The sequence below is a fragment of the Corvus cornix genome, chromosome 1 (genome assembly GCF_000738735.6).
Source record: "Corvus cornix cornix isolate S_Up_H32 chromosome 1, ASM73873v5, whole genome shotgun sequence".
In the NCBI taxonomy this organism is placed as follows: domain Eukaryota; kingdom Metazoa; phylum Chordata; class Aves; order Passeriformes; family Corvidae; genus Corvus; species Corvus cornix.
The window spans coordinates 56,079,837-56,104,325 of NC_046332.1; the positions used below are offsets into that span (position 1 = coordinate 56,079,837).

The following is a 24,489-nucleotide window of genomic DNA, read 5'->3' on the forward strand; positions in this document are numbered from 1 at the left end:
TCCGTGCGGTTCCTCTGGAGCTTTCGTAAGAAGCTCCTCCACACACACACACACGCACACACACATATATTGACACACCGCATATGGATACAGATGAACGATTCCACCTGACCCGGCCGCCTCCGGGCATCACTGCCCCGGCACCGGCGGTGCAGAAGGCGACTGCGGGGTGGGCGGCGGCCATTTCGGGGCGTGAGGGGAGCCGTTGGCGGCGACCCCCGTCGGGGATGGCACGGAGCGGGGCACCGGGGCGAGCCGCTCGCCCCAGGCACAAAGGGAAAGGCGGCCCCGAGCAAGGGGGATGCGCGCATACTCCGCTTTCCTCCCCATGCGCGGGGGAAGGAGCGGGCAGGAATATTCTGGACCGAGGGAGGGGAGGAAGGAGAGAAGGTGATGAATAACTTGAATAAATCTGCAGCGGAGCTGAGGAGGGGGGAAGGGAGGGAGGGAGGGAGGAGGCGGCGGCGGCGGCAGGTCATGTGAGGCACAGTCATGCTGCGGGCAGAGAGGGGGCACCTGGCGGCTACACGACGCGGCCGGGGGGCGGCCGCCCGCAGTGGCCATGGCCGCAGGCTCGCCCCCTCCCCAGCCGGGACACCCCCACACGCGGCGGGCTCGGAGCCGTTCGGCCATTTCCGCCACGCGAGCCGAGCCCTATTTCCGCCGGCCCCGGCCAGACGGGCTTTATGTCTGCCGGCGGCGCGCGCGTGCGCGGCGGCCGCCATCTTACGTTGTCTCTCGCCCGCCCTCCCCTTTGGCGAGCTCTCCCCTCCTCCCCCCCGCGGCGCCTCCTCCAGCGCTCCGTGTGGAGACGGGGCCGGCACGGGGAGGGAGAGACCCGCGGCGGCGGGGAAGCCGGGAGTAGACCCTGAGGGAAGAAAGGACGGGGCGGACGCACACGCGGGAGGAGGACGGATTCCAGGCGCGGTTCTGCGGAGGACGAGCGGGTGCCGCCTGTTATAAAGGGGGAGGAGGCGGCGGAGGGGGAAGGAAGAGCGTGCGGAGCGGAGCCTCCTCCAGAGACAGCCAGACACAGGGAGGAGAGAGAGGCTGCCTGGCTGGCTCCCCCTTCCTCCTTCCCTCCCCCCCCTCCTTTTCATGGACTCTCTTGTCGGGTTGCTGCTGCTGCTTTTCTTCCGTCCTTATTCCGTCTCTCTAATACCCAAAATGATTCAGCTCCATGGCTGCCACTGACGGGGATGTCCCTGCCCGGCTCAGCCTGCCGCTGCCGCCCTGCTGTGCGCCAGTCCTGTACGTATCCGCGCCTTCCTCCTCCTACTACTACGAAGAGCGGTGATGGCGAGGGGCGCCGGCCGCCTCGCCGGGCTGCCCTGCGGGCCCGCCGGCTGCCCTCGCCCCGCCGAGGCGGGGAAGGAGGGAGGGCGGTGCTGCCGGCTGCCGGCGAGCCGCGGCGCCCGGCGGAGCCTCCGCGGGGAGGAGGAAGGGGCTCGCCCCCGGGGCGGCCGGCTGGCTGCCCTCCCGGGAGAGGCGCAGTCGTGGGGGTGGGGGGGGGGGGGGGTGGCCGAGCAGAGAGGTGGTGGTAGAAATCAAAGGGAGGCGGGGGGGAGGGTGGTAGGGAGAAAGAAAGTGAATGGCGGAGGATTGAAAGTGTCACATTCAGAGGCGGCGGAGGACCGGTGCTCGCCCCCTCCCTGTCTCGGAGGGGAGGAGGAGGGGAGGGGGGTGGTGGTGAGCGGCGGTGCCGAGCTGCCTTAGCCCGTGCACTGCGGGAGTCGGGGGGGTTGTGCGTGGTGGTGTCTCTGCCCTGCCCTAAGCACACAGCTAACTGTGTGTGTGTGTGTGTGTGTGTCTGTCTCTTTCCATACCGGGGGATTGCACTCTTAAAATACACCCGATACAATGCACCAGCCTGACTCAGCCGCAGACATTAGTGCTAGGAAGATGGCGCACCCGGCGATGTTTCCTAGAAGGGGCAGCAGCAGTAGCAGCGGCAGCAGCTGCGTTACTGCTCCCACTGCACCAGGTACCGGCGTTGGGAGCGCTGCCCTCTCCGCCGAGGATTATCAGCCGCCTTTGCTGGTCCAGCCACCACCTCCATCTCCTGCATCAGCTTCAACAGCGGGTCCACAGCCGACACCCCCTCATCCACAAAGCCTGAACCTCCTCTCGCAGTCTCAGCTCCAGCCACAGCCCCTTGCGCAGGCTGGAGCTCAAATGAAAAAGAAAAGTGGCTTTCAAATTACCAGTGTCACCCCTGCTCAAATATCAGCTAGTATGAGCTCTAATAACAGCATAGCTGAGGATACAGAAAGCTACGATGACCTGGATGAGTCTCACACTGAAGACCTGTCATCTTCAGAAATCTTGGACGTGTCTTTATCCAGAGCCACTGACTTGGGAGAACCTGAGAGGAGTTCTTCTGAAGAGACTCTAAATAACTTCCAAGAGGCAGAGACTCCTGGGGCTGTTTCTCCAAACCAGCCTCATCTTCCTCAGCAGCATGCTCCTCTTCCTCATCACCCGCAGCAGAGTGTTGTGATCAATGGAAGTGTTCATCCCCATCATGTTCATCATCACCACCATCTTCACCACCACCATCATGGACACCATCATCCATCGCATCCTGGGGTGGGTAGTGCCCCAGTTTCTGGAGGACCACCTCCCAGTCCATCGTTTAGAAAACTATCAACAACTGGAAGCTCTGACAATGTTATACCAGCTGCACCAGTTTCTGCTGCATCATCCACTGGTTCCCTGGCATCTGCCGTGTCTAATATCCGCACTACGAGTACTCCTGGCAATTTAGGTATAAGTCCTGCTACTGGAACTAGTACCTTAAATAATATTGGTGGTGGTAGTTCTAGTGTGGCAAGTAACGTGCTTGGTACTATAAATTTAAGCAACATCACGAGTACTGGTAATGTAAATGCTTTGTCTGGAACTAGCAGCAATGCTAATGCGAGTATCTTGAGTGGTGTTGGCAATGGTACGAGTGCTTCCTCTAGTGTCATTAACAATGTTACTAATCCAACTGCAGGAATGGCAGTGGGATCAAGCCAGCAGCAGCCTGCATCTGGCACGTCAAGGTTTAGGGTTGTAAAATTAGATTCTAGTTCTGAACCTTTCAAAAAAGGTAGATGGACTTGCACTGAATTCTATGATAAAGAAAATACTGTTGCAGTTTCGGAGGGAGTAGCAGTAAACAAAGCAGTAGAGACGATAAAACAAAACCCACTTGAAGTGACTTCTGAAAGGGAGAGCACCAGTGGGAGTTCTGTTAGCAGCAATGTAAGCACACTGAGTCACTATACAGAAAGTGTGGGAAGTGGAGAAATGGGAGCACCTACTGTGGTACAGCAGCAAGCATTTCAAGGTGTGGGTCCGCAGCAGATGGATTTTAGCAGTACTGCTCCTCCAGCAATTCCAGCATCTAGTATACCACAGAGTGTTTCTCAATCACAGCTTGCACAAGTCCAGCTGCATTCTCAAGAGGTAAATTATCCACAGCAGAAGCCAGGGGTCCAACCTCCTGCACAGGCCAGTCTAACCACTGTTACTGGGGTTCAGCCAGCCCCAGTTAATATACTAGGTGTATCCCCATCTCTGGGCCACCAGCAACCTGCCCTTCAGAGTATGGCTCAACAGCAGCTGCCGTATTCACAGCCAGCACAGCCTGTGCAGACTTTGCCAGTGGTGCAGCAGCAGCAGTTGCAGTATGGACAACAGCAGCAACAGCAGCCAGTTCCTACGCAGATGGCCACGGGTCACGTTAAGCCGGTGAACCAAAACTCTGTCACAGGGGCTATGCCAGACTACATTCAGCATCAGCAGATCCTTCAGACTCCAGCCCCTGCCATGCAGCCAAGTTCTACAGGAGTAGGAGCTGGACAACCGGTTCCTGTTGCCCAGGCACAGGGCATGCAGCCTTCAGTGCAAGCACATCCAGCTGCTGCCCCAGCTCAGCCTGTTGCCCATGCTCCAGCAGCAATACCAGGTGTAGCTGCCAGTGGTCAGATACTAAATGTTGGGCAGCAAGGAACCGTAGCTGCTGTGGTGCAACCACCATCTGCTTCAAACCAAATTCCACCTCCAGTTATGCCATCAACTGCTGCTCCTCCATCTTCCCAAGTAGTGCAGCCTGTGCAGACAGGAATAATGCAGCAGGGATTACAGGCCGGTGCTACAGGCCTTCCTCAGCAAATGGTCATTGCTCAGCAAAACACCTTGTTACCTGTTCAGGCACAAGGAGTGGAATCTGTAGTTCAAGGGATGACTGGCCAGCAGCTGCCTGCGGTAAGCCCTATACCCTCTGCTAGTACTGTTCCTGCACCAAGTCAAACTGGTTCAGCTGTGCCTCCTGGCATACCTTCTGCTTCTGTAGGTTTGGGACAGCCACAGAATATAGCACAGGCTTCGGCTGTGCAGAATGGCAATTTGGCTCAAAGCGTTAGTCAGCCTCCCTTGATATCAACAAGTATAGGTATGCCAGTGGCACAGAGTGTGCCACAGCAGATGCCACTAAGCTCTACCCAGTTCCCTGCACAATCACTAGCTCAGTCCATTGTAAGCCAAATCGAAGATGGCAGACGCCCTACAGAACCTTCCTTGGTGGGTTTACCTCAAGCTGCCAGCGTCGAGAGTGGTGGTGGAGCATCGGCCGCTTCAGATGGCGGTAGCAGCAGCATGCCATCCTCGGCATCCCTCTTTCCGCTGAAGGTGCTGCCGTTGACAACGCCTCTTGTAGATGGTGAGGATGAGAGGTAAGACTGCCTGTAACTTTATTAAAAGGTGGACTGTTTGATAGTTTGATTTGCACTAACTTGCAAGCCTTTTTACAGCCGTTCTGTGAAATGAAGCAGTGTGATGTTTCTGTCTAATTAAAATACTATTTGTCAGGTCTCAGCACATGCAGATAGTGTATTAAAGAACTTGTTTTTCTCTTGAGGGGGTGGGTTGTATTGATTATGCTTTGAAACTGCTGTGTGGGTAAATTGTGCTTAACAGTCTGTTCAGTGTGTATATTCCCATTGTGTAGAGGAAGACAGAAGAATACTGTGGAGTGTGGGTATACTAGTGGTGATTTTAGTTTAGATTATTTATTATACAGAAATAATTAATATTTATTCTTAGGTAGATTTTTTTTTTCACAAGCCTAGACTTCATCCTGCCTTAGCTTCTCTTTTTTAAGTATTGACTTTACTAAGGCTGAACCAGTTGCTATTCTGTGGTGTATTTAAAACCTCTTTGACAGCCAAGAGACACTTTAGGCAAATGAGTATGGTGGGATAAGAAGTGTTCAGCAACATTGTTGTGGCTCTTTGAATTGAACCTGGGGTACTTTTGGTCTAGATGGTTTTGCTTCAAAGCATTAATGCATGGCGAGATCCACTCAGGCCTGTGGAAGGGCGGTGAGCCTTTGAATCTGGTGCACCAATTCTGGGCAGTTAGAGTAAGAAAACTGCATATTTTTTTCCCATTTTCACCCATTCAAACTACATGTATTCTCTCACCTTCACCTTTTCAAGTAAGTGACCACTGCCTGGTCTTCATGCATGTGAATATTCTCATTTCTTTGACAGTGTGTCCAGACAAGTTGTATCAGTTGTGAAAGACCATTGTGTGTGTAGGCTGAATTGACTGAAACATCAATTTCAAAGTGTGGTTTGGTATTAATTTTGTGTGGAAAGTCCTCAATGTATTGAGGACCTCTTGTGATATGGGTTTGCAAGTGGCCAAGAAGACTGGTGCTTCTTCCAAAGAACTTTTTGTCTTAAGAAGCTACATTAATGGGAGAAGTAATTTTTAGCATAAATAACTCACCTTGGGAATGTGGGGCAGGACGGAAAAGAACACTGGAAAAACTGAGCCTAGGGTGAGCAGACACAACAAGGCACTAAACACAAGATGGGAAAAATGCCATAGCAATGGGAGGTGAAGCACTTTTTAAATACCTTCTTGGTGCCATAACTTAAATCAGGAGTAATACCAGTGGCCAGACCTTATTAATTTTAATTTTTGTTTTAATAAAATGGGTTGCTGGGAGAGGCTGGATTCTTTTCTTAATATTGAAAATCCTAACTCTATCAGCAGTCTCTTGATTATGTTGATCATAAGGTGTTGACTGCCGTAGTGGCTTTCATCACATCTTTCTAAGATGCCAGAGAACTGTAATGAGTAGCAGCTTGTCCTCCAGGAGTGCTAGAAGACAAGTTCCAACACTGTTGCATTCTGATTATGTTTTTTTAAGTCAATAAGTATGTGAAGGTGGTAGAAGACATATTGAGGTGTTAAAGCCAACAGTGTCACTATTATGCTACTAGCAGTTTTTCAGGAATGTTTTTTGGTTTTCTTTTATTTGAATTTTGTAAACCAAGACACTAATCCTTCTCTTCACAGGTCCCATTGGTGTTTGGTGGTGCAATTTGTTTTTATTGTTGTGTGGTTGTTGTTTTTTCGTTTTGTTTTCTTTTATCAACCAGAAAACCCCCTGGGCTCTCAGGGGATCCAAGCCACAGAGGAGAATCATAAGTTTATTGATACTCAGTGTTTTGGAAAACGACATCTAGAATATGTCTGTACCCTGATTTTTAAGAGCATATGTTAGCAGTTTGACATGATTGGTAGTTTTTCCAGAATGTTTAAGTCCCTCCGGGTAACAATAGCCAGAAATACCTTCTTCCTCTGTTGTTTGGCCAGCCAAAGATCATATCCTTTCTTCTCCCATGCACGTTGTGTCTTTGTTCAATCTGTCATCTTCAGGTAGACTACACTTTGTTTAGCTGCAGTTGGAAAAGCATTTAGATTCTTTACACAAAGCAGGATATGACACTATTAAATGGAGACCAAAAATAATTTGGGTTTTTTTGCATGGCAGTAGTGGCCAGGTCACTTTTGTGTACAGTCTGAAAATTTACAGCAGCATGTCTCCCTGTGTATTTGTATGCGACATTAAAAACTAGTGAGATTGCTTCTGTTTCCTCTTCCAGGGGATCTCAGGGCAGGGTACTTATATTGTCATCTTCTCTGGAATTTTGGGCTGGAGCTTAAGAGTTTGTTACTCACTACAGGCAGTGCAAGATATATTGTTATTCTGCTTGGCTCCCCACTTTTCTGGCCATGGGATCTCTCTAGTTAGAGTTTTTTGCTGGTTGATTAGATTATTCCCTCTTTTACGGGAGGTAAAGGGTAGTGTCTTGTAAAAGGGCATAAGCATTTCAGAAGCAGGTGTATTGTAAATATGTGTGTTTGAAATCCCCGCTTCTCTCTGTCTTATCTGCACACACATATGTCACTGAAGATTTCTATCAATACATCCCAAGGGATTCTAAACCTGGCAAAGGAAAAGGTAGGAGAAAAGAAGTGAGTGATGACATAATTGGGCCAGCAAAGAAGCTGTAAAATTCCATGTAGCGTGCCTTTGAAAAAACATCTGACCCATGTAATACCTTGTATAGATTAACTCCCAGCTTTCCTTAAACCTGTATATAATTGCGTTTAAGGCCGTGCCAGTATCTTTAAGTCTTTAGTCTGTTCAGTTTTTAGAACACCATTTGCAGCTCTTTGTATGCCTGTTATCAGGCCATGGCCTCTTAAATATAGACATTGTGGAGTGTATCTGCTTTGAGAACCATAACCTTTATTTCCCCAGTATGAATGACTTTTATTTCAAGTCATTGTGAAGATTAGATATTAAAAATGAGGTGCTTGGCAGAATGCCATATGGAAAAATAATTTGCAAACGTTAATAAATAAAGAGAGGATACAAAATCACCACACACCTGTAGTTCTTCTGACTAGTCTTTCTTAAGCCTATTGGGTGTGCCATAGGTGTTTGTATGTTGGGAGATTCATCGTCTCTTAATTTTTTGGTCTGCAAAAACGCAGGCCAGTTTTTTGGTTATTAAATACTTTTTTTTCCTTCTCCTTAACTTGGGCCATGGTATGGACTCAGTGCATAATTCTTACATAGTTTGTTGGATTTGGAGTGGCTACCTTGATTTATTCACTATAGGTATTAAATCTTGCTTATTTTAGACATGGTCTTTTGAGTTTAGTGTTTCATCTTCAGAACTGTAGAAGAGGATTGCTTTTATTTTCATGTGTTTGATATTTAAGCATGGAAGAATGCATGTTTTATACCACAGTGAATATTTTTGTGTATTTATACTTAATGTTACAAAATCAGTTTTACATCTTCATAGACAATGTTTTGCTTTACATGCTTGCACTAAGGTTTTGTATGGATTTATATTATTTTTAAGTTACCTGTAGAGTGAAAACTTGAAAAGTTAATGTATTTTACAGCATTTATAAAGGCTGCTATAAGTGAATTTAAAAACAACTTAATCTGAAATGTTGTTTGCTGTTACTCAAAAGCAAATTTTGTGAATGAAGGATAAAAGAACTAATAACTGCCTCTCTGTCCTTGACAATGTTTCCTGTAGAATTGTTTGCATTCTTCAGGCTGGTGCAAGTTGTGTTCACCTGTTTGTGCTTTTCATCCAACAGTGAAGCTAAAGAGAAGGAGGAAAAGATGATGGCAAACACAAAACAGGCATAGAGACTTAAAATATTTTTTTTTTACCTGACAATTTCATTACATTTTAAGAGAAATTTTTATTATCCTTTTAGAAATGTTTTCTGTGTAGGACGTGTGTTTTGGCTTGTTACTAAGTTTGCAGAGAGGGTGGAAGATTAAAGCTAAACATGAGAATCCAAAGACTTGTGAGCAGCCTTAGAGAAATCTCTAGCAGTAGTAACTAGTACTAGATTGTAAAGTGAAGTACACTCAGGAAGCTACATTAATGTTCATCCTGTATGCAGCTGTGTGGTGGAAAGGTTGACCAGGTATGAATGAGGTTTTTACAGATGTAGTTCAATACTTTTTGCAGATTTTAGTAAGCAGTAGGGAATGAAGTAAGTAAAGTAGAGCTGTAAGTTTCAATTACATTTTTGATGCAGCAACTATTTTGCATACTTACTTCGATTTTGTAAATGGTTTTAGAGTTCGTATAGGCTTTTTTATTTGCTGGAAGTTTTGCTGCTATTTGATGAGAAAAGGAAAAGATACTTTACAATGAAGGATTTCTGGTGGATTAGCATAGATATATAGTGTTTTGGTTTTTTTTTTTAGTTGCATCCTAGGGGCACTGTTGTTATTTTCTGTTTTGCACATTTTAGACTTGCTTCATAGTTTTGCCACCATTTTGAAAACCATGTGATTTGAGTTCTAGGAGGTGAACTGTTAAAAAAGTCTGTTCATATCTTCAGTTGAGCTTTCTATGGAACTTGAAAAAATTATTAACCTCACTAGTGACAAGTCAAGTGAGTAGAAAGAGAGAACTTTGGTGAAGAAAGTGTGCTTGCTGTTGTGTTGTGCTGACAAGTCCAGTCTCTCACTTGTCTGACGGAGTAGAATACCTGTTGTTGGTGGAATTGACTTTGTTAGTTCTGCTCTAAGAACAATAAGGAATTTAGGGTCTGCACCTTGTATGTCTGCTGACCAGCTGTAGGTGGCAATACCTGTTTTGATGGACCTTTTCCTGGTGTCTTTTATAGATGCATTTTCTGCATACCATGATATGCTTTGAACTAAGGGTTGCTGCAGTACTTGGTATTGCATTGCCTTTCAAGACAGGAAGAGTCAACAGATACCAGAGGGTTGTAAAAGCAGTAATTTAGCACTTAAGATAAGGCAGATGCTGAGAAATTCATCTCTTCAACTGACTGATTTCCATAGCACTGCAGTTTTGGTTGGTCTTTGGAGCAGTGCATAAATATGAAAGCATCTATGTATGCATATGTGAAAATGAGCAAACAAGGTTTTAAAATATTAAATGTTGAAAAACTGTCTTTGTTATTATCTCAGGATTTGCATTTTTTACAGGCTAATCTGGAAATCAGAATTAAATACACTGACAAATGGATTGGTAGTGAAGTGTTTCAGCCTTTACAAGTTACTGTGATCTAGATAATGGGCGACAGAGTAATGACTGTATCAGTCAGTGGTAAGCTAGCAAAGTAAAGCAGAGTGGGAGGGGAAAATAATTGAAAAACAAACACCACCACCCCCTCCAAAAAACCCTAAACAAACAAACAAAAAACCCCAGCCCAACCTAGCAACCCCCAGTATGTTAATGTATCTTGCTTAGGTATAAATAAAAAGCTGTATGTAGCACACCTGTACTACAAAGAGACCCCCTGTAACCTGTTCATCTTACAGATAGTAATAAAGTAAATAAGCCTTTTCAGACCTGTCTGTAACAGCTTAGGAAGTACATCAAATTGTCAACAGTAGTATTGCTAGTGTGGTCTTTTAAACAAAAAACTGCATGCCTGAATATCAGTGTAATTATAGCAAGTGTATTCTTGGTATGACCTTTCTGGGAATAATTTGTGATCTGGGGTTGCAGTGTGATGTAGGTGAAACATAAAAATGACAAGAACAGAATGGTGTGTCTTTGTTCTCATTGATTTAATGCACTGGTTCTTTTTCTATTCTTTTGATTAATTTATGAGACTAAAATGTACTGTGTGTAATATGTATTATACTTTAACAAATGACTGAGAGCTTCTTAAAGTGGACCTGTACCTTTCATTTACTGCATTTAGACCACCAAAAGCAGTGCTACTAAGCAAAAGCATGCTTTAACAACATGCTAAGAGGGACTTGAGAATAAGATTATTCAGTAAATTATTTCATGGTAATGATCACCGTAAATAAGAAACTAGCTTATTCTCAGCATGGCTGTACAGGAAACCATAGCCTAAAGCTAAGATGGAAAGAGTTCTCGAGTGACTGGTGATAGCACTTAATTTATTTTAGTGTGTTCTAAGGCATTCGGACTTAGGAATTGCATGATGGAAGTGCAGCATAATTATGGTATCAAGTTGGAGCACCTGATCATCCTTCTGGCTTTAATGTCTGGCAACACTTTAACCCGTTGTCTGCTTTTGGAATTTGCTAACAAAGATAGTAATTGTGCTACAGTCAGTGGTGTAGAAATCCTTATCAGCTCATTTTGTGCAAGCCTTCAAACACCTATTGTGCATTGTCAGTGTTGGAAGCAGGATTTGGTTTGTGGTTGCAGTTACATGCAAAAATCTCCATCTTCCACTGAAGCTGAATTGACCTTCCTGGGAGAGAGATTTAGAAGTTATAAATGTTTGGCAGGGATTGTAATGATGCCATACATGCAAATGGTAGAGCCTGTGATAGTTCACGTGTTCTGTCATTGTTGCTTACCTTATGGATTAAGTGACTTGATAGTACCTACTAAATGAGGACTTCTGATTCTGATACTTATCATGTTCAAACACATCATTATGCTTTAATAATGGGAGCTTGTTCAATTTTATGAAAGTATTTTTACTTGCAAAGTAAGATCTCTAACGTGTTTCGGTAAAACAGAAAAGTCACAGTAAACCGTCTCACCATTTTCTTGGAGTAAGCAATTACTTAGTGATTATGCTTTCTTTAAATTATTTTGGCATTCTTGTGTACCAGAAATGACTTCAGAGTTTTTTTTCTACTCTTCTCCACTCTGTGTTACATGGATTTTGTTAGATGTTTGTCCCTTGTGTTTAATGGTTTATCACCCTATTTTGAGGTGTTGGTGAGGCTTCCTATATTGATGACCTTTGACAATCAGGATGTAAATTTAAGAATCCTGGGCATTCAGGCTTGACGTTCTTGTCCCAGTTTCTGTTTCTTCTTGCTGTGCAGGGTTAGTGATGGTCCAGAACAGTAAAAGTAACTTCTCTTTGTTCAACAGAGAATGGCTACCAAAACAAACTACTCTTTATAATTAGCCTTCCTTGCTGGGGGTTGTAGGTATTGTATAGACTGAAATGGGTATAGAATTTTGAAAATACTTAGAAGAACCGAGTAAGAAGTAAAGTAGTGGGAGGTTTTGTTTATCTCATTGTGGCTGAGAATTTAACACAGTTTTGGAGCTTACTGTAGTCCTTGAAGAGCAACAAATGCTCGTACCACTTATGCTTTTTTTTTCCCCCCCCCCTCAAGGAAATTCTCAGAAAATGGCTTTGTATTTGTCTTAATTAAAACTTAAGGGTTATCTTGTTCATCTGGTTACACAGTTTTGAATAATCCATTCTTTTGAGTGTAGTGGAGAAGTACCATTTTATAAATTGCTAAAACAGGCAGCAGAGGAATTAGACTTAGAGATGAACTTCTAGGTGAATGGGACTACAGTCTGTTAAAAAATATAGGCAGTATTTCTAGTAAACTATAGATTTGGTAGCAACTGGAAGTTGTTTGTAGAGTGTTTTATAACCTTCAGCTTAAGTGTGTTAAATGACTTGGTCAGGCATATTGTTTGAGCTTCTGTGTGGCTTAAGTATTTTTCCAGCCTTCTTGTTTGTATGTCTTGTCTTTTCTTTTTTCTTTTTTTTTGTCTTGGTTTTTTTTTTTTCCTTTTGGTTTGTTTGTGTGTGTGTGTTTGGTTGTTTTAATTAGCATGGATATCAGCAGGAAGTTTTCAGGACTCTGATTTCTTGGTGTGTTACTGAGATGTGAACTTTTCCAGCAGCTGTTTAAGCAACAGTGTCAAAGTGCTGTGCTAAGTATTAGGGGTAGTACTGAAAGCCGCTGAAAATGTGGATACACATTCAACAATAGTCTTACTGTCTTAATGCATTTAATAATAGGGTTCTTTTTTACTACTGTACTGCAGTGTAGCTCTTAATGATGAGTTGCACAGGTAACACAATTTGAGCATGCAGTGCTATTACTGTATGGTTGTTTCTTTATCTTCAATGTTACACTTGGTTCATTCCCCCATGAGGTGAGACCATGAGGTGTGGATCAAATATAAGTTATGCCATCTTTTTGCAGATGATGTGGGTCTTTTATTTCTAATCCATTGTCTTGTGGGTCCTTCTAGTTGCATAAAGTGTCATGTTTCTGAATTTGGTATCCATTAAGTGTTGCTTGTGCTGGTTTATAATTGGTGTTTTCCTTTAAATCCTTGTAAACAAATGTAAGTTATAGGAATAGCTCTTTATGTTGCTCCAGTAACTTTGAAGTCTGTGCAATGTAGAGGGATGAAATCCCTGTCAAGATGAGAGGAAACTTAAATGCCTCTTAAGCTTCCTCTGACCTTCATTTCACCCAATTCTGTCACAGTCGTGTATAGATGACAGAGAGAGATGATGACTGGCAGTCAACTTATATATAAAAGAAACTACAGAAATCAACAAGTTGGAATGTAACCCTACTAAATTTGTGTTTCTATATATTTAGTGCCCTTATAGCTATTAAGGAACATTGTGATTAAAAATTAACCCAGTAACTCATGTATGATTGCTTTGATATCTGTTGTGACTGCAATTTTGAAATACTTTTCTTTTTAAAGAAGAGCAAGCAAAAATTTCTCAGGCAGAACCTGAATAATGAGTGACTTGTTTGGCATATATTGCCACTGAGCTGGGATAAGCAAAGGGAAAAAAAGGCTTCTGTAGATTTCCTGGAAGATTATTTTAAGCTTCGTAATTTTACTGGATGTATGTGTGTTGAAATATCATAATGTGTTTTTGTACCATATGAAAGATTCCATATTTTTCTGAGGAAGTCTGTCTGTGGACTATAAACAGCATTTTAATTCGTACTTCCAGATTGAGCCTGACAGAAGTGGAATGCTTTTCTTTCCCTTTAGGATTTCATGAGGGTTCATGCTGTAATTCCTTGCTATATAGAAAGGCAGGTAAGGGGAAGGAGAACAACTTGGAATTTCGTTTTGTTATTATTTCGTGTCAACTTGTGCATGCTATTAATTGTCATTCTCCCTTGATGCCACTTTCAGTAGAGGATTCTCAGACTATAAGAGTATATGAAATCTGTCAAGGAAGGATTTGATAGTAATAATTAGTTTATATTCAGCATTATGGTTTGTTTATGTTATAAGCTGTTCAGTGAAGAATCTTGACCTTGCCTTAACTTGAAATGTCTACTGAACATCTTGATTAATTTGTTTTTGAAATCCTTTATTCTAAAATTCTTAATGCTCCTTATCTGTATGCATGCATATGAGAACATATAAGCCTTTTTTTTTAATAAAACAACCCAAAACAAACCTGCTGGTGAAAGAATGAGCAATTGCTGCTTTTACAGTCTCATTTCTTGCAGTCTTACAAAATAAAACCAAGTGAAAATAAAATAAAAGGAACCATGAGTTAATGACTGCGTACTTCAAGTGCTTGTTAAATAATTTACTGTAGCACCCAAATGAATTCAAGGTATAAATGTACCTCTTTAATCTGTTGAATGAGGTTATTATGTTAAAAGTGGATCAGCATATTGCACTGCCAAGTGTTTCTTTAGTAGGCCTAATATCCCAAATTGGGTGAAATGTCAAATTACTCATAAATGCTCAGGGATTGGTGTAGGATGTGCATGTGCCTCCATGTTATTTTTTTTCTTTCCAAGTGTATGAGACTCCTTCCAGTTCTGTAATTGCTTGTGAAAAAGAGGAGTTTCTGAGCCTGTATTTGATTGGAGAGAGAAGAGGGAGGGTAGAAGGTGTGAAAGAAATGTGTTCATGATGCTGGTTTTGGTTTTCTTCTTTCTTTCTGGGTGGGAAAGGGATTTTAATTTTTGAAATCCTGTTAGGCATGCAACATGTCAGTCAAGTATATGCAGTTGTTGGCAATACAGCCTCTTCCTATTTATGGGATAGTAGCTAAAAGGCCTAGTTGTGAATTCGTGCTTTGCTTTGCTGGCTGCAGAAAGATAATCTTGAAGGACTTGGTGCCTGATGTCTGTACAACTTCTGAAGTGATTTTAAGATAGTGATGCTTTAAACCAGGCAAAATTCTAAATGTTTTTAGTGGTTTATGGAAAAACAGAGTAGCAAAGCAGGATAGTAATCTGTGTGTTCTTCTGGAGGTGTACTCTGTTAATAATGAAGTGCATCATCTCTGGAATACTGCTGCACTGAAAATTGTTTGAGCTGCCATTTCACCTTGAAGGCATGGGTCAGCCTCTTCAGGGGGTCTCATTGACTGCCCTTGGAGATCTGTAGTCCTGCTTAGTGTTGGAGGTAGTGCAGAAACTGAGGAGTCTTATTTCACTGTAATTTAACGTGTAAATGGAAGATAATGATTTGCATCAAGATACCTTCAGCTTCTAGAGTACTGTGATCTGTGGAAGGGGAAAAAGAAATACTAACATGTTATAGCAGACAGTTGTGGTTATCTTCACTTTCTGCATTTGTCTGACCATCAGAATCCAGTGTGGAATCTTTAACATGTAGGTTTACTGTTCAAATTCTTAAAATATTTAGAACAGGTTTTTTTAATTCCTGAGAAGTTGTTGGGTAAAAATGTTTTCTCTGAAAAAGTCCTCCAAAGAATTTTGTAAAGTACGTTGAAATTGTATGAAGTATATGTATTTTCAAATAGAGGATTGTCTTGATATTTACTGATATGTAAGTGTTTAAGCAAGCCATGTAATCCTCCCTCTTAATACTTTTTATCTGGGGAGATGTTTAAAGAAATCTGTTCGGTTTTTGTAAAAAAAAAAAACCTATTTAAAAACATCTCCTCCTGTTCCAACCTCTGAACATAATAGACTAAGCCTTTCTTAATATTTCAGAAACAAGTAAATTTTATAAGTATCCAAAATGTTCTAATCATTTTTATATTTTAAGAACAACAATAAAGAACAAAAAAACACCCAAGCCCTGGGATATCTTTTTGCTAAATGATAAAGTTTGCATAATATGTTAGAGAGAAGATAAGTCAGATCAATATAAGAGCCATGCAGTTATCCTAAATTCCAGACATCCATCCTTTTAGTTTTGCTTTAAAATCCTATGGTTTTGTGAATTTACAGGTATTCTTCAAAAATACCTTCTCGAAGTTGCTGTCAGGTAGCTCTGGATTAGGTGTGTAGCCTTTGTGAATGCAGACAAATCTTCTCATGCTTTCGTTACTGTGAACCCTAGAGTCACACATATTGCATTCATCAAACGATAATGCCACGCGGCTGTGCACAATTTGGCATAGGCAGCTTGGCAGTGTGAGGTCTGTGCTCACAATTGGTCAAGTATAAGTTTTGGTTGTCTGTAGCACATTGTAATATGCATATGTGGAGCTTCTGTAAATTATATGCTAGAAGTTCTTAATGCATTTTCTACTAAAAACTTCAATTTTCTTGGATACCATTCTTAAAAAATGTAACTATAATATGAAAAATCATATTACATGGAACAAATATTTTCTGTAGCATTTTATATCCTAAATTATATACTCTAACCCAAGGTATACATTTATAATGAAGTTATTAAAATGGTTTGTTCCAGTGCAGAATTGCTCAAGCATATGGGTAACCTTCTTTAAATGTTTTTTTCTCATCTATTGCATGTTTTTCACCACTGATTTATGTTGTCTACTTCTAATGAAGAGGCAAGATTTAGAAACAGTTGTTTTAGAAATCATGAGATTGATGGAAAGATCTGCATTTTCTTTCAGAAGTAAGAGAGTTAAAATAAGTAACTGTCATTGGTAGTCTCCTCTCCCTAACATGAGCACAAGAGAAATGTACCAAAAAATAATTGCTGGGAAAAGTTGGCCTTTTTTTTCATGAAAGAAGATCTAGCCATGTCTGAATACTACTTAATTATAGTGTCTGTCAGTGAGTGTGACTAGTTTCTGTGAGATTGTTCTTAAGTGGTGAGCATAGGGTTGTTTTTAATCTCAACCTGGTAAGAAATGGTTTGAAACGGTGAAGTAAGCAATTTTTTGTTTAAGTGTTGATGCGGTGGATTTTACTAAGATGGCACAGATAGGAAATGTGAAAATTAGGACTTTTTGGTTCTGGCTGTTCTGAAAATTAAAACTGAATAGAAGGTGTGTTTGAACATGGCAGTGAACACCTGAAATGTCAGTGTGGCTGCTGTTGACTTGGCAGATTGATTTTCTTGGAGGATGATCAATTGAGTAATTGATAAGAGTAATAGAAAAAAAGAGATGCTGAAGAGGATGCTCAATAAGAGCCCTTTGAGGTGAAGAACTTGGAAGTCCTGGATTGAGGTTTGCCTTTTGGAGCACTTTGGTGTATAGATTCCAGACCTTTACCTACTAGAACCTTTTGAACCTTTACCTAGCAGAAAGGTGTCTAGAAATGTATGTGTCTGTTACCTTCAGTATAATTTCTTGGGAAGGGGGTAGAAGAGTTTATACTCTTAATGGCTCATGGCCAGATGCCCACTGCCATAGGAAGAAGTGGCTAGTGGAGAAAGCATTTGGCCAGCTGGAGTGGGTTTTGTGGAGTCTGGCTGGTATGACTGAGTGTTGTGAAGTGCCGTATGTCCTTGGAAGTGACTGCTTTAATTGATGCTTAACTGCTGAGGCCAAGACCATCCAAATTTATAAGCAACAGAAACAATTGTTTGATGTTGTCATTTCCTAGGTTAGCATGTTCTACGTGTATACAAATTGCATTTTAGGATTTCATAGTGTATTTGCTTGATGTGAAATGTTTGTATTTTAGCTTCATTGTATTGCTCTGCTTACCTGCTGAAGTACAGGCTTCAGAACTTAGTTCTCCTCCTTTCCTGATAATGTTGGCAAAATGCAACACTTGCCAAGCTAGGTTATGCTGCATGAACTAATGCATCCTGGTTCCAAGCCTGGAATGATACAGTTCTTCTGCTTCAGCATTATGTCCTGTGCTTTTTCCATTTGTCCTGTTTGGTTTAGCGTCTGCTGTTCTTTGCTTGAGGACTCCTGATGAATGGTAAATACTTGGGTTCAGGAAAACGAGGCTTCTGTTGGTGAGTCTGAAGAGCAGAAGCAATAAAAGGGAGTAAGGAAAAGAATGTTATGAGCAATTAACTAAAGTTGGTGTGCTGCTAATTCCTCGTCAGACTGTGGGAAGACCTCCATTTGTGTTATTTTCCCTTCTTTGTGTTATCAGAAAGTCATTCTTACTGAACCAGAAGTCCTTTGTATTGTCCTTGTAGACTAGGTTTGCTTGCTCCAAACATTTGGTGCCCATAGGAAGTGGAGCCAATGTCAGGGTCACTGGCTTTCCTTTTCTCTTGCGTCACACATGTATTCTCCAAGTACAATGGGGTGTCTTAACCTGGTCATTTTTGCCTTTCTGAAGATTTTTTACTCTCACCCACTATTACTATGGTAAATTAATATGTTTAAGAGTTCAGATTTCTTGCCAAATATGCCAGAAGGGTCATTTGGTTTTGGCATGGACCGATATAAAGCCCAGGATGTCCATCTTGTAAATTCAAGAAGGTACTTTAACTTGGTTCTTTGAAAACAAAAAGCTGCTGTTGCTGAGGCCTGTCCTACAGCATCTCAAAATTGAGTTGTGGTGTTGTATTTTTTCTAAATGACAAAAGATAATCTAAAGGGATTAGAAGGAATTCAAAATGAAACAACCTAGTAATACCTAAACCAAGAAATAAATCTCTAAAGCTCAATGATAAACCTACGTCAGACTTCTGATTGAGACAATGACTCATAAGGAGCCTTAAAGCTATGATAGCATATTCACTTTTTTGTGCTTTAAATTATAAATGAGGACTAGTTTAGATCATGATCTAGACTGTATGTGCCCTCAAACAACTTGGGAACACGAGGCTGTGGGTAAAACTGCCTTGGCTAATATTAAGAAGGATTTTGTCTGTGAAGCTCATTGCCCCAAGATCCTATGGAGACCTAGAGGAAAAAATGTGTATGTCTCCTACATAAGCATACATATACAACATAGAATTGTAGTAGTACATGGAAAATTGGGAATACTTTTGGCTTCAGTTTCCAGGACTACATGTAGATAATTAGGGGAAGCAAGTACATCTTTTGAGAGAGGTGACAGTAGAAGCTACAGCATATCTTTTTCAGTGACTTTTGGAGTACTTGGTGCTGGCAACTACTGAATGCAGGATACTGCTTCATACTTTCTCATTCACAATCAGAAATAAATTAAAACTTAGAATTCTTTTTATTTCAACTTTATTAAGTATCACTGAAATATGAGGGCAGGAGAGAAAACTCATTGAGTTAAATGGAAAAACAGCAATACAGAGGGTGGCCATACATACCCTTGACTGTTCACAGGATCACAGAATATGCTGAGTTGGAAGGGAGCCCCAAGGACCATTGAGTCCAGCTCCTGGCCCTGCACAGCACCATCCCCAAGAGTCACACCCTGTGCCTGAGAGCCATTGTGGAAACGCTCCTTGGTCTCTGTCAGGCTGGTGCTGTGACCACTTCCCTGGGGAGCCTGTTCCAGTGCCCAACCACCCTCTGGGTGAAGAAGCTTTTCCTGATATCCAACCTAAACCTCCCCTGACACAACTTCAGGCCATTCCCTCAGGTCCTGTCAGTGGTCACCAGAGTGAAGAGATCAGTGCCTGCCCCTCCTCTTCCCCTCACAAGAAGTTGTAACTGCAATGAGGTCTCCCCTCAGTCTCTTTCAGGCTGAACAGACCAAGCGACCTCAGTGACTGCTCATATGGCTTCCTCTCAAGGCCCTTCGCCATCCTCATGGCCCTTCTTTGGGCTGTTGATTATAGAAGTGTGAGTGATGCCAAGTGATTGTGGTTGATGTCATGGTTACAAAAGGTATCTGGGATACAATGGTGTGTTCTTGAATTTATGGAGTAACAAAAGTTTAGAGGTTGTTGCAGGTTTAATGTAGGGCAAAGTGTAACAACTGCCCTGCTCTGTCAAGGCATAGACCAGAAATTAAGATGTTGTGTGAGTAGAAGCAAGATATTTATGGTTTCATTAAGCACAAAAACACTTATTCACAATTATTATTTTTCAGGAAGCTGTTCTTGTGCTTGAAAAATGTAATGGTCAGCACAGCAATGGCTCAAAATAGCATTTGTTATGCTATAGCGCTGGCATTAGAGCCTCATTGGCAAACATCCAAGAGGCCTGTAAAAGAAGAAAATGCTTTCCATGTTAAAGCTTCAAAAACTTCTGTTTAAATTTAATTTAAATTTTCATTTCTTTAAGTTTAAATTTTCTAAAGTTTTCAGATTATGTGCCTATTTAATAAAATATTTGAGAATGAGCTTAAAATCCTGTAAAAACACACTAGGTAGCAAGAATTCTTATTAGCAGCACAAAATAATTAAATTGATTATAGGAGTGCATGTAGGGTAGGTATCGGCTAAGAATTACTCTGTACAGGGTCAAGTGGTCACTGTACCAGTGAGATAAAAAGAAACAGTTTCAGTAGTTGGATTTTTCTGTTCTCCCTGCTTATGTATTTTTTAGATTCTTAGCTGCATGTCAGGTTACACTGTAGGCCTTTCTAGGTCAGTTCTTCTTTCTAAACATACAAGTAGGTTTAGTGGTTACATGATGGAATTGAGGTATGTTTGTTCTTTTGCAGGACACTGCCAGTACCAGAGGGAGGAGTAGCAGCCTTTAGCAGCCTCCTTCTCTGCTTTTCCCAGGTACTCTCGGTAGCTACATCCTGCCGTGGGGTAGGAAAGATGCCTTCTGTTGTAAAAACCCCTCTTAGAGTGTCTGTGGATAACTCTTAGCTGTTGCTAATGAATAAATAGGCAAATAGCAAGCCTTTAATATTACCAGGTTCTCAATTGTACTGCTGCCTGGAAAGGATCGGAATAAAAGATGGTAAATGCTTCCTGTGCTTCCATGTGTAATTGTATTGGGTAAATGCTGTTACTGAAGTTGCGCTGAACTGTCTTCACAGTAAAAAAAATAAGGAGCGAAATGGACATTTTAGGTTGATTATTGTCTGTGTGGTCATATTTGCCAGCAGGGCACTAGGAGTCACTTTTTAAAAACGTGTTACCAGGGCTCTGAGATCTGGCATAAGTTTTAAAAGCATGCCCTCATCACAGTGCTCCTTTTTCAAATGTTCTAAGTACTTAACATAGAGGAGGAATTTGACTTCATGCTACTAATAAACACTGGAGCACATTTTCCAGGACTTTGGAGTTGCTGGCATATCTGATTCTCTGCTGATTAGGAAGCACATCAGAGGTCACTAAACCCTAAAGGAGACAAGTAATCTGCTTGGAGGTTTGGAGTTTTTTTCTGACTTTATTTATAAATAAACTTCTAGTTTGAAATACATTGAGAATAACTTTCTTTTCATTGTGCTGTATTTTTGTTTTAATCCATCCAACAGCAGAGGAGAATGTTTGTCTTGTCCAGTATGTGGAAATGAGTGTTGTGCTTAGACAAGACCTGAACATGATCCCCCAAAGGGTACCATTTTGGGAAGGACTTGGGTCAAAACCTGGGGTTAAGACAAGGCACAGGTACTGGATCTGCCATTTCTCTCCAGTTAAATATTAGTATTGATTGATCTACAGCATCTGTTCCAGAATGCTACTTCAGAGGCTGGAGCAGTCTGCAGACTTTTCAGGGGTTATACTTGGTGTTTGGAGAGGATGTTTGATTTGGTTTTAAAGTGGAGGTTACTGTGGGTTATATGGAAATAATGCAGTGATGTTGCAAGTTAACAGAAAAAGAGTAATAAATTTAGAAATGCAGGAAGCCTGTTGATCTTGTTTTAAATATAAAAGGTTTGGCGAAACTTAAACTGTTTTATAAAAATTAATTGCAGTTATTAAAGTCAATAAATAACCCTAGTTTGTATTTACGGTATAGAAAAATGTTACTTCAAATATTCTGTTTGCTGGCACATGAGGTAACCTTGGAGGGAATTACTGAAAAGACAAAATTCAAACCCCAGCATGATATACTCCGAGTCTTCACATAGCATATAACTAATGTGTGAGGCCAGTTAGCAAATGGGGTTTTGCTTAGTATTAGTGTCTTGGCGTGAATTTCTATTCTTAATCCAGTTTTTTCTGTCTATAACCTATTTTATGTAGTAAGTTCATCTGTAGTATCTTTCCATAACTGTAGTGAAGCATCTTAAATATGAAATTAGAATATGCTAAATAACACGTGTCTAAAATAGGATTAGCCATGTGTTCTATTTATACTTCAGCTACTGTTCAGGAAATTTTTCTTCCTCATGCTGGATAGTCATTTGCATCATATTATTGTTTGAGTGATATTGGGGTGTGCTGTGTTCGTGGAATCACTGAAGTGATGGATTACTTGTTCAGTAGGTTTTGACTATCTTAAACTTCTCAGAAAATAGGTGCAGAATTACTGAAAGTGGGATAAAATACCCATAAAAGAATAATGACTAAAATTCTTATTATGTTAGTCCTTACCACGTGGCAGATCTTGCTCATGTCTTCTGGAAGAGGCACAGGCAATGAGCCTTTTGTATTCTTGGAAGAAAAACTGCTAGAGATTGAGGAGGGTGGTGCAATTATATGTGTAAACTACTTGTGTGGCTTTACTCTTAAGATAATGTACCTTATCCTCTCTAATGTAACTTTGTTGATATGTCTGTAAAGCATCCTAGGAGAAAGGGGTCTGAGGAAGTTGTGACTTTATTGATCTGTGATTTTTGGACTTGTTCTGTATGATGAAAGAGACAGCAATTTGTATATGGCTGACCAATGCATGACCTCTGAAGCTCAGGAGTAGAAGCTTGACTGCAGGGGAAGACTGTGCTCATGAAGGTGGTTAAGTAGCCAACATACAGGATAAAGAAGGGGTGCTGATAGTCAAGACTAAAAAGAGTATGTTCCTGAAAAGGAAATCTTCATGTGGGGAATGTTTATAAACACTGGTGGGCAAGAAGGGGCAGGTAGGAAGATAAAGCCAAGGCTGTAAGTATATTCTCTTCCTCCAGATACTACTCTCTAACACTAAGTGCTGTTTGAGCCTGTTATTTTAAGCTGCTATACTGGGTAGGTATATGTAATTAGACTGGCTAGCATATTTCAGAAACATTTTCCACACTGTCACTGACTAGAGCATTGCGCTGAACTTAAAAGTGTTAATCTTGCCTTTTTATCTTCCATGTTTATGGTACTGTGGAAATGTTTAAGATATGCATGTGAGAAATGTCTGTGTATGTGCTGCTTCCTGGATGCAGCAGGACATCCAGGATGATATGATGTGATCCAGGCTTGTGATGAGCAGTCCAGTAGTGTAAGGGACTTAATTGCTCTGAACTAGCCATGTAATTCTGTAGAACAGTGGCTGCTGGGTTGGATAAGTTTATAAATCTAATTAGTCTAATAACTTAGTGCCAGAAATTTTAATAGGTGCCTTTTGCAAAACCTTCTATTATGCAATCAGTTTGGATTTCAGCGTAAGTGTTTGAAGTATGCAGTATTGGTTAATAGGCTTTGGAGATGGATGGAATTTTATTTCTGCTGGATGAGGACTTTATAAGCTAAGGTGCTCCTGATACTCTTTACTTTTTTTTTTTAGTTACTTATAACCAAGAATTGTATCGACTCTGTTTTGCCTTTGAAAAGAATCGTCACTGCTGTTTGTGCTGTGGAAACATTCATGCTCTTTTTATTAGGGGTTTGAGACTAATGGAAGAAAATGATGAAACGGATTGCTGAGTTTCTAGTATTGCCAAGTTTAGATAGTTAGGTTTGTTAATTGATGTGGATTAAGTAGTTTTAAAAATTGTATACCAAGATGGGACTGCAGTTCTTTTAGCTAAAAAAAAAAAAAAAAAAAATGTAAGGAGAATAAGGATGAACACAAAGCTCAGAGGAAAAAATAAGCCAGAACAGCTCAGTGCATAATTTGTGCTATGTAACTGGTGACCACTGGTGTCTTGCTTTGAAACTGGTGACCACTGGTGTCAGTGCCCTTAAAAAATGCAAAAGGGAGTAGAAAAACTTGCATGTTATGTAGATCTCGACTGAAAAGCTTGTTATTCATCCCAGTCTATCTCTTACTTTAAAAAAAATAGACTGCTAAAATCCAGAAGCTTTAGGAGTTATCGGATGGAAGAGAATAGGTGTAGAAATTCAGTGATTGTGTTTATCAATAACTGTATTATTTGTTGGAATATGAGATATTGAAAAGCAAATATTTTTGCATTGTTTGAAATTCATATGGAGTATGTGATCTGTTCTAAGGGCTGTGGGGCCTGATTCAGATATTTGTGTCATGCAGATTTTCTGTTCTGGTTTGGATCATCCCCCATGTTATTTAAGGTTTTTGGATGTTGCACAAATGAATCTTACATTGCATTCCAGCATCAAAACAAGCTGTTAAATTATTTTATTTGTACTAATAGTTTTTGTCCTTTAGGGGTTAATGTAATCAGTTCAAATAATAAACTACGCAATAGAAAGCGTACTTATTAATTAATAAATCCCATTGAACCTGAGGCTTAATGCATGGAAGTCCATCTGAAGCGTGATGAACAAATATTTTCCTTAACTTTTTAATGGATACTTGATAATTCTTGCAGTCCTAGATAGATGTAGGAAAAGCATTCTTAAGATACTTGTATGTGATTAGTTATTTCTGTGCTGTATCTAGGCAGCATGAATTTCAAAGCTTCTGACAAATGCCTATTATTTCTAGATATTTGGAGCCCATTTTTCCCTGGAGGAAAAGAAATAGTGATGTAGCCAGAGAAGAATTTTCTCTTGGAAT

The 24,489-nt window shown here is 41.1% G+C and overlaps 1 protein-coding gene across 2 annotated transcripts in view; it reads left to right on the forward strand.

Annotated features, from left to right (window-relative positions):
* Window positions 1-889: 889 nt before the first annotated feature.
* TSC22D1 (TSC22 domain family member 1) overlaps window positions 890-24,489 on the forward strand; it is a 93,113-nt gene continuing 69,513 nt past the window's right edge. The window contains exons 1-2 of one of the 2 annotated variants that reach the window (XM_039567857.1): window positions 890-1,251; window positions 1,870-4,721. In XM_039567857.1, the coding sequence (XP_039423791.1) occupies window positions 1,903-4,721 (2,819 nt within the window). In that variant the 5' untranslated portion in view covers window positions 890-1,251; window positions 1,870-1,902. Of the gene's footprint in view, window positions 1,252-1,860; window positions 4,722-24,489 lie in introns of those variants that run through there. The other variant, XM_039567854.1, reaches the window with a different exon arrangement.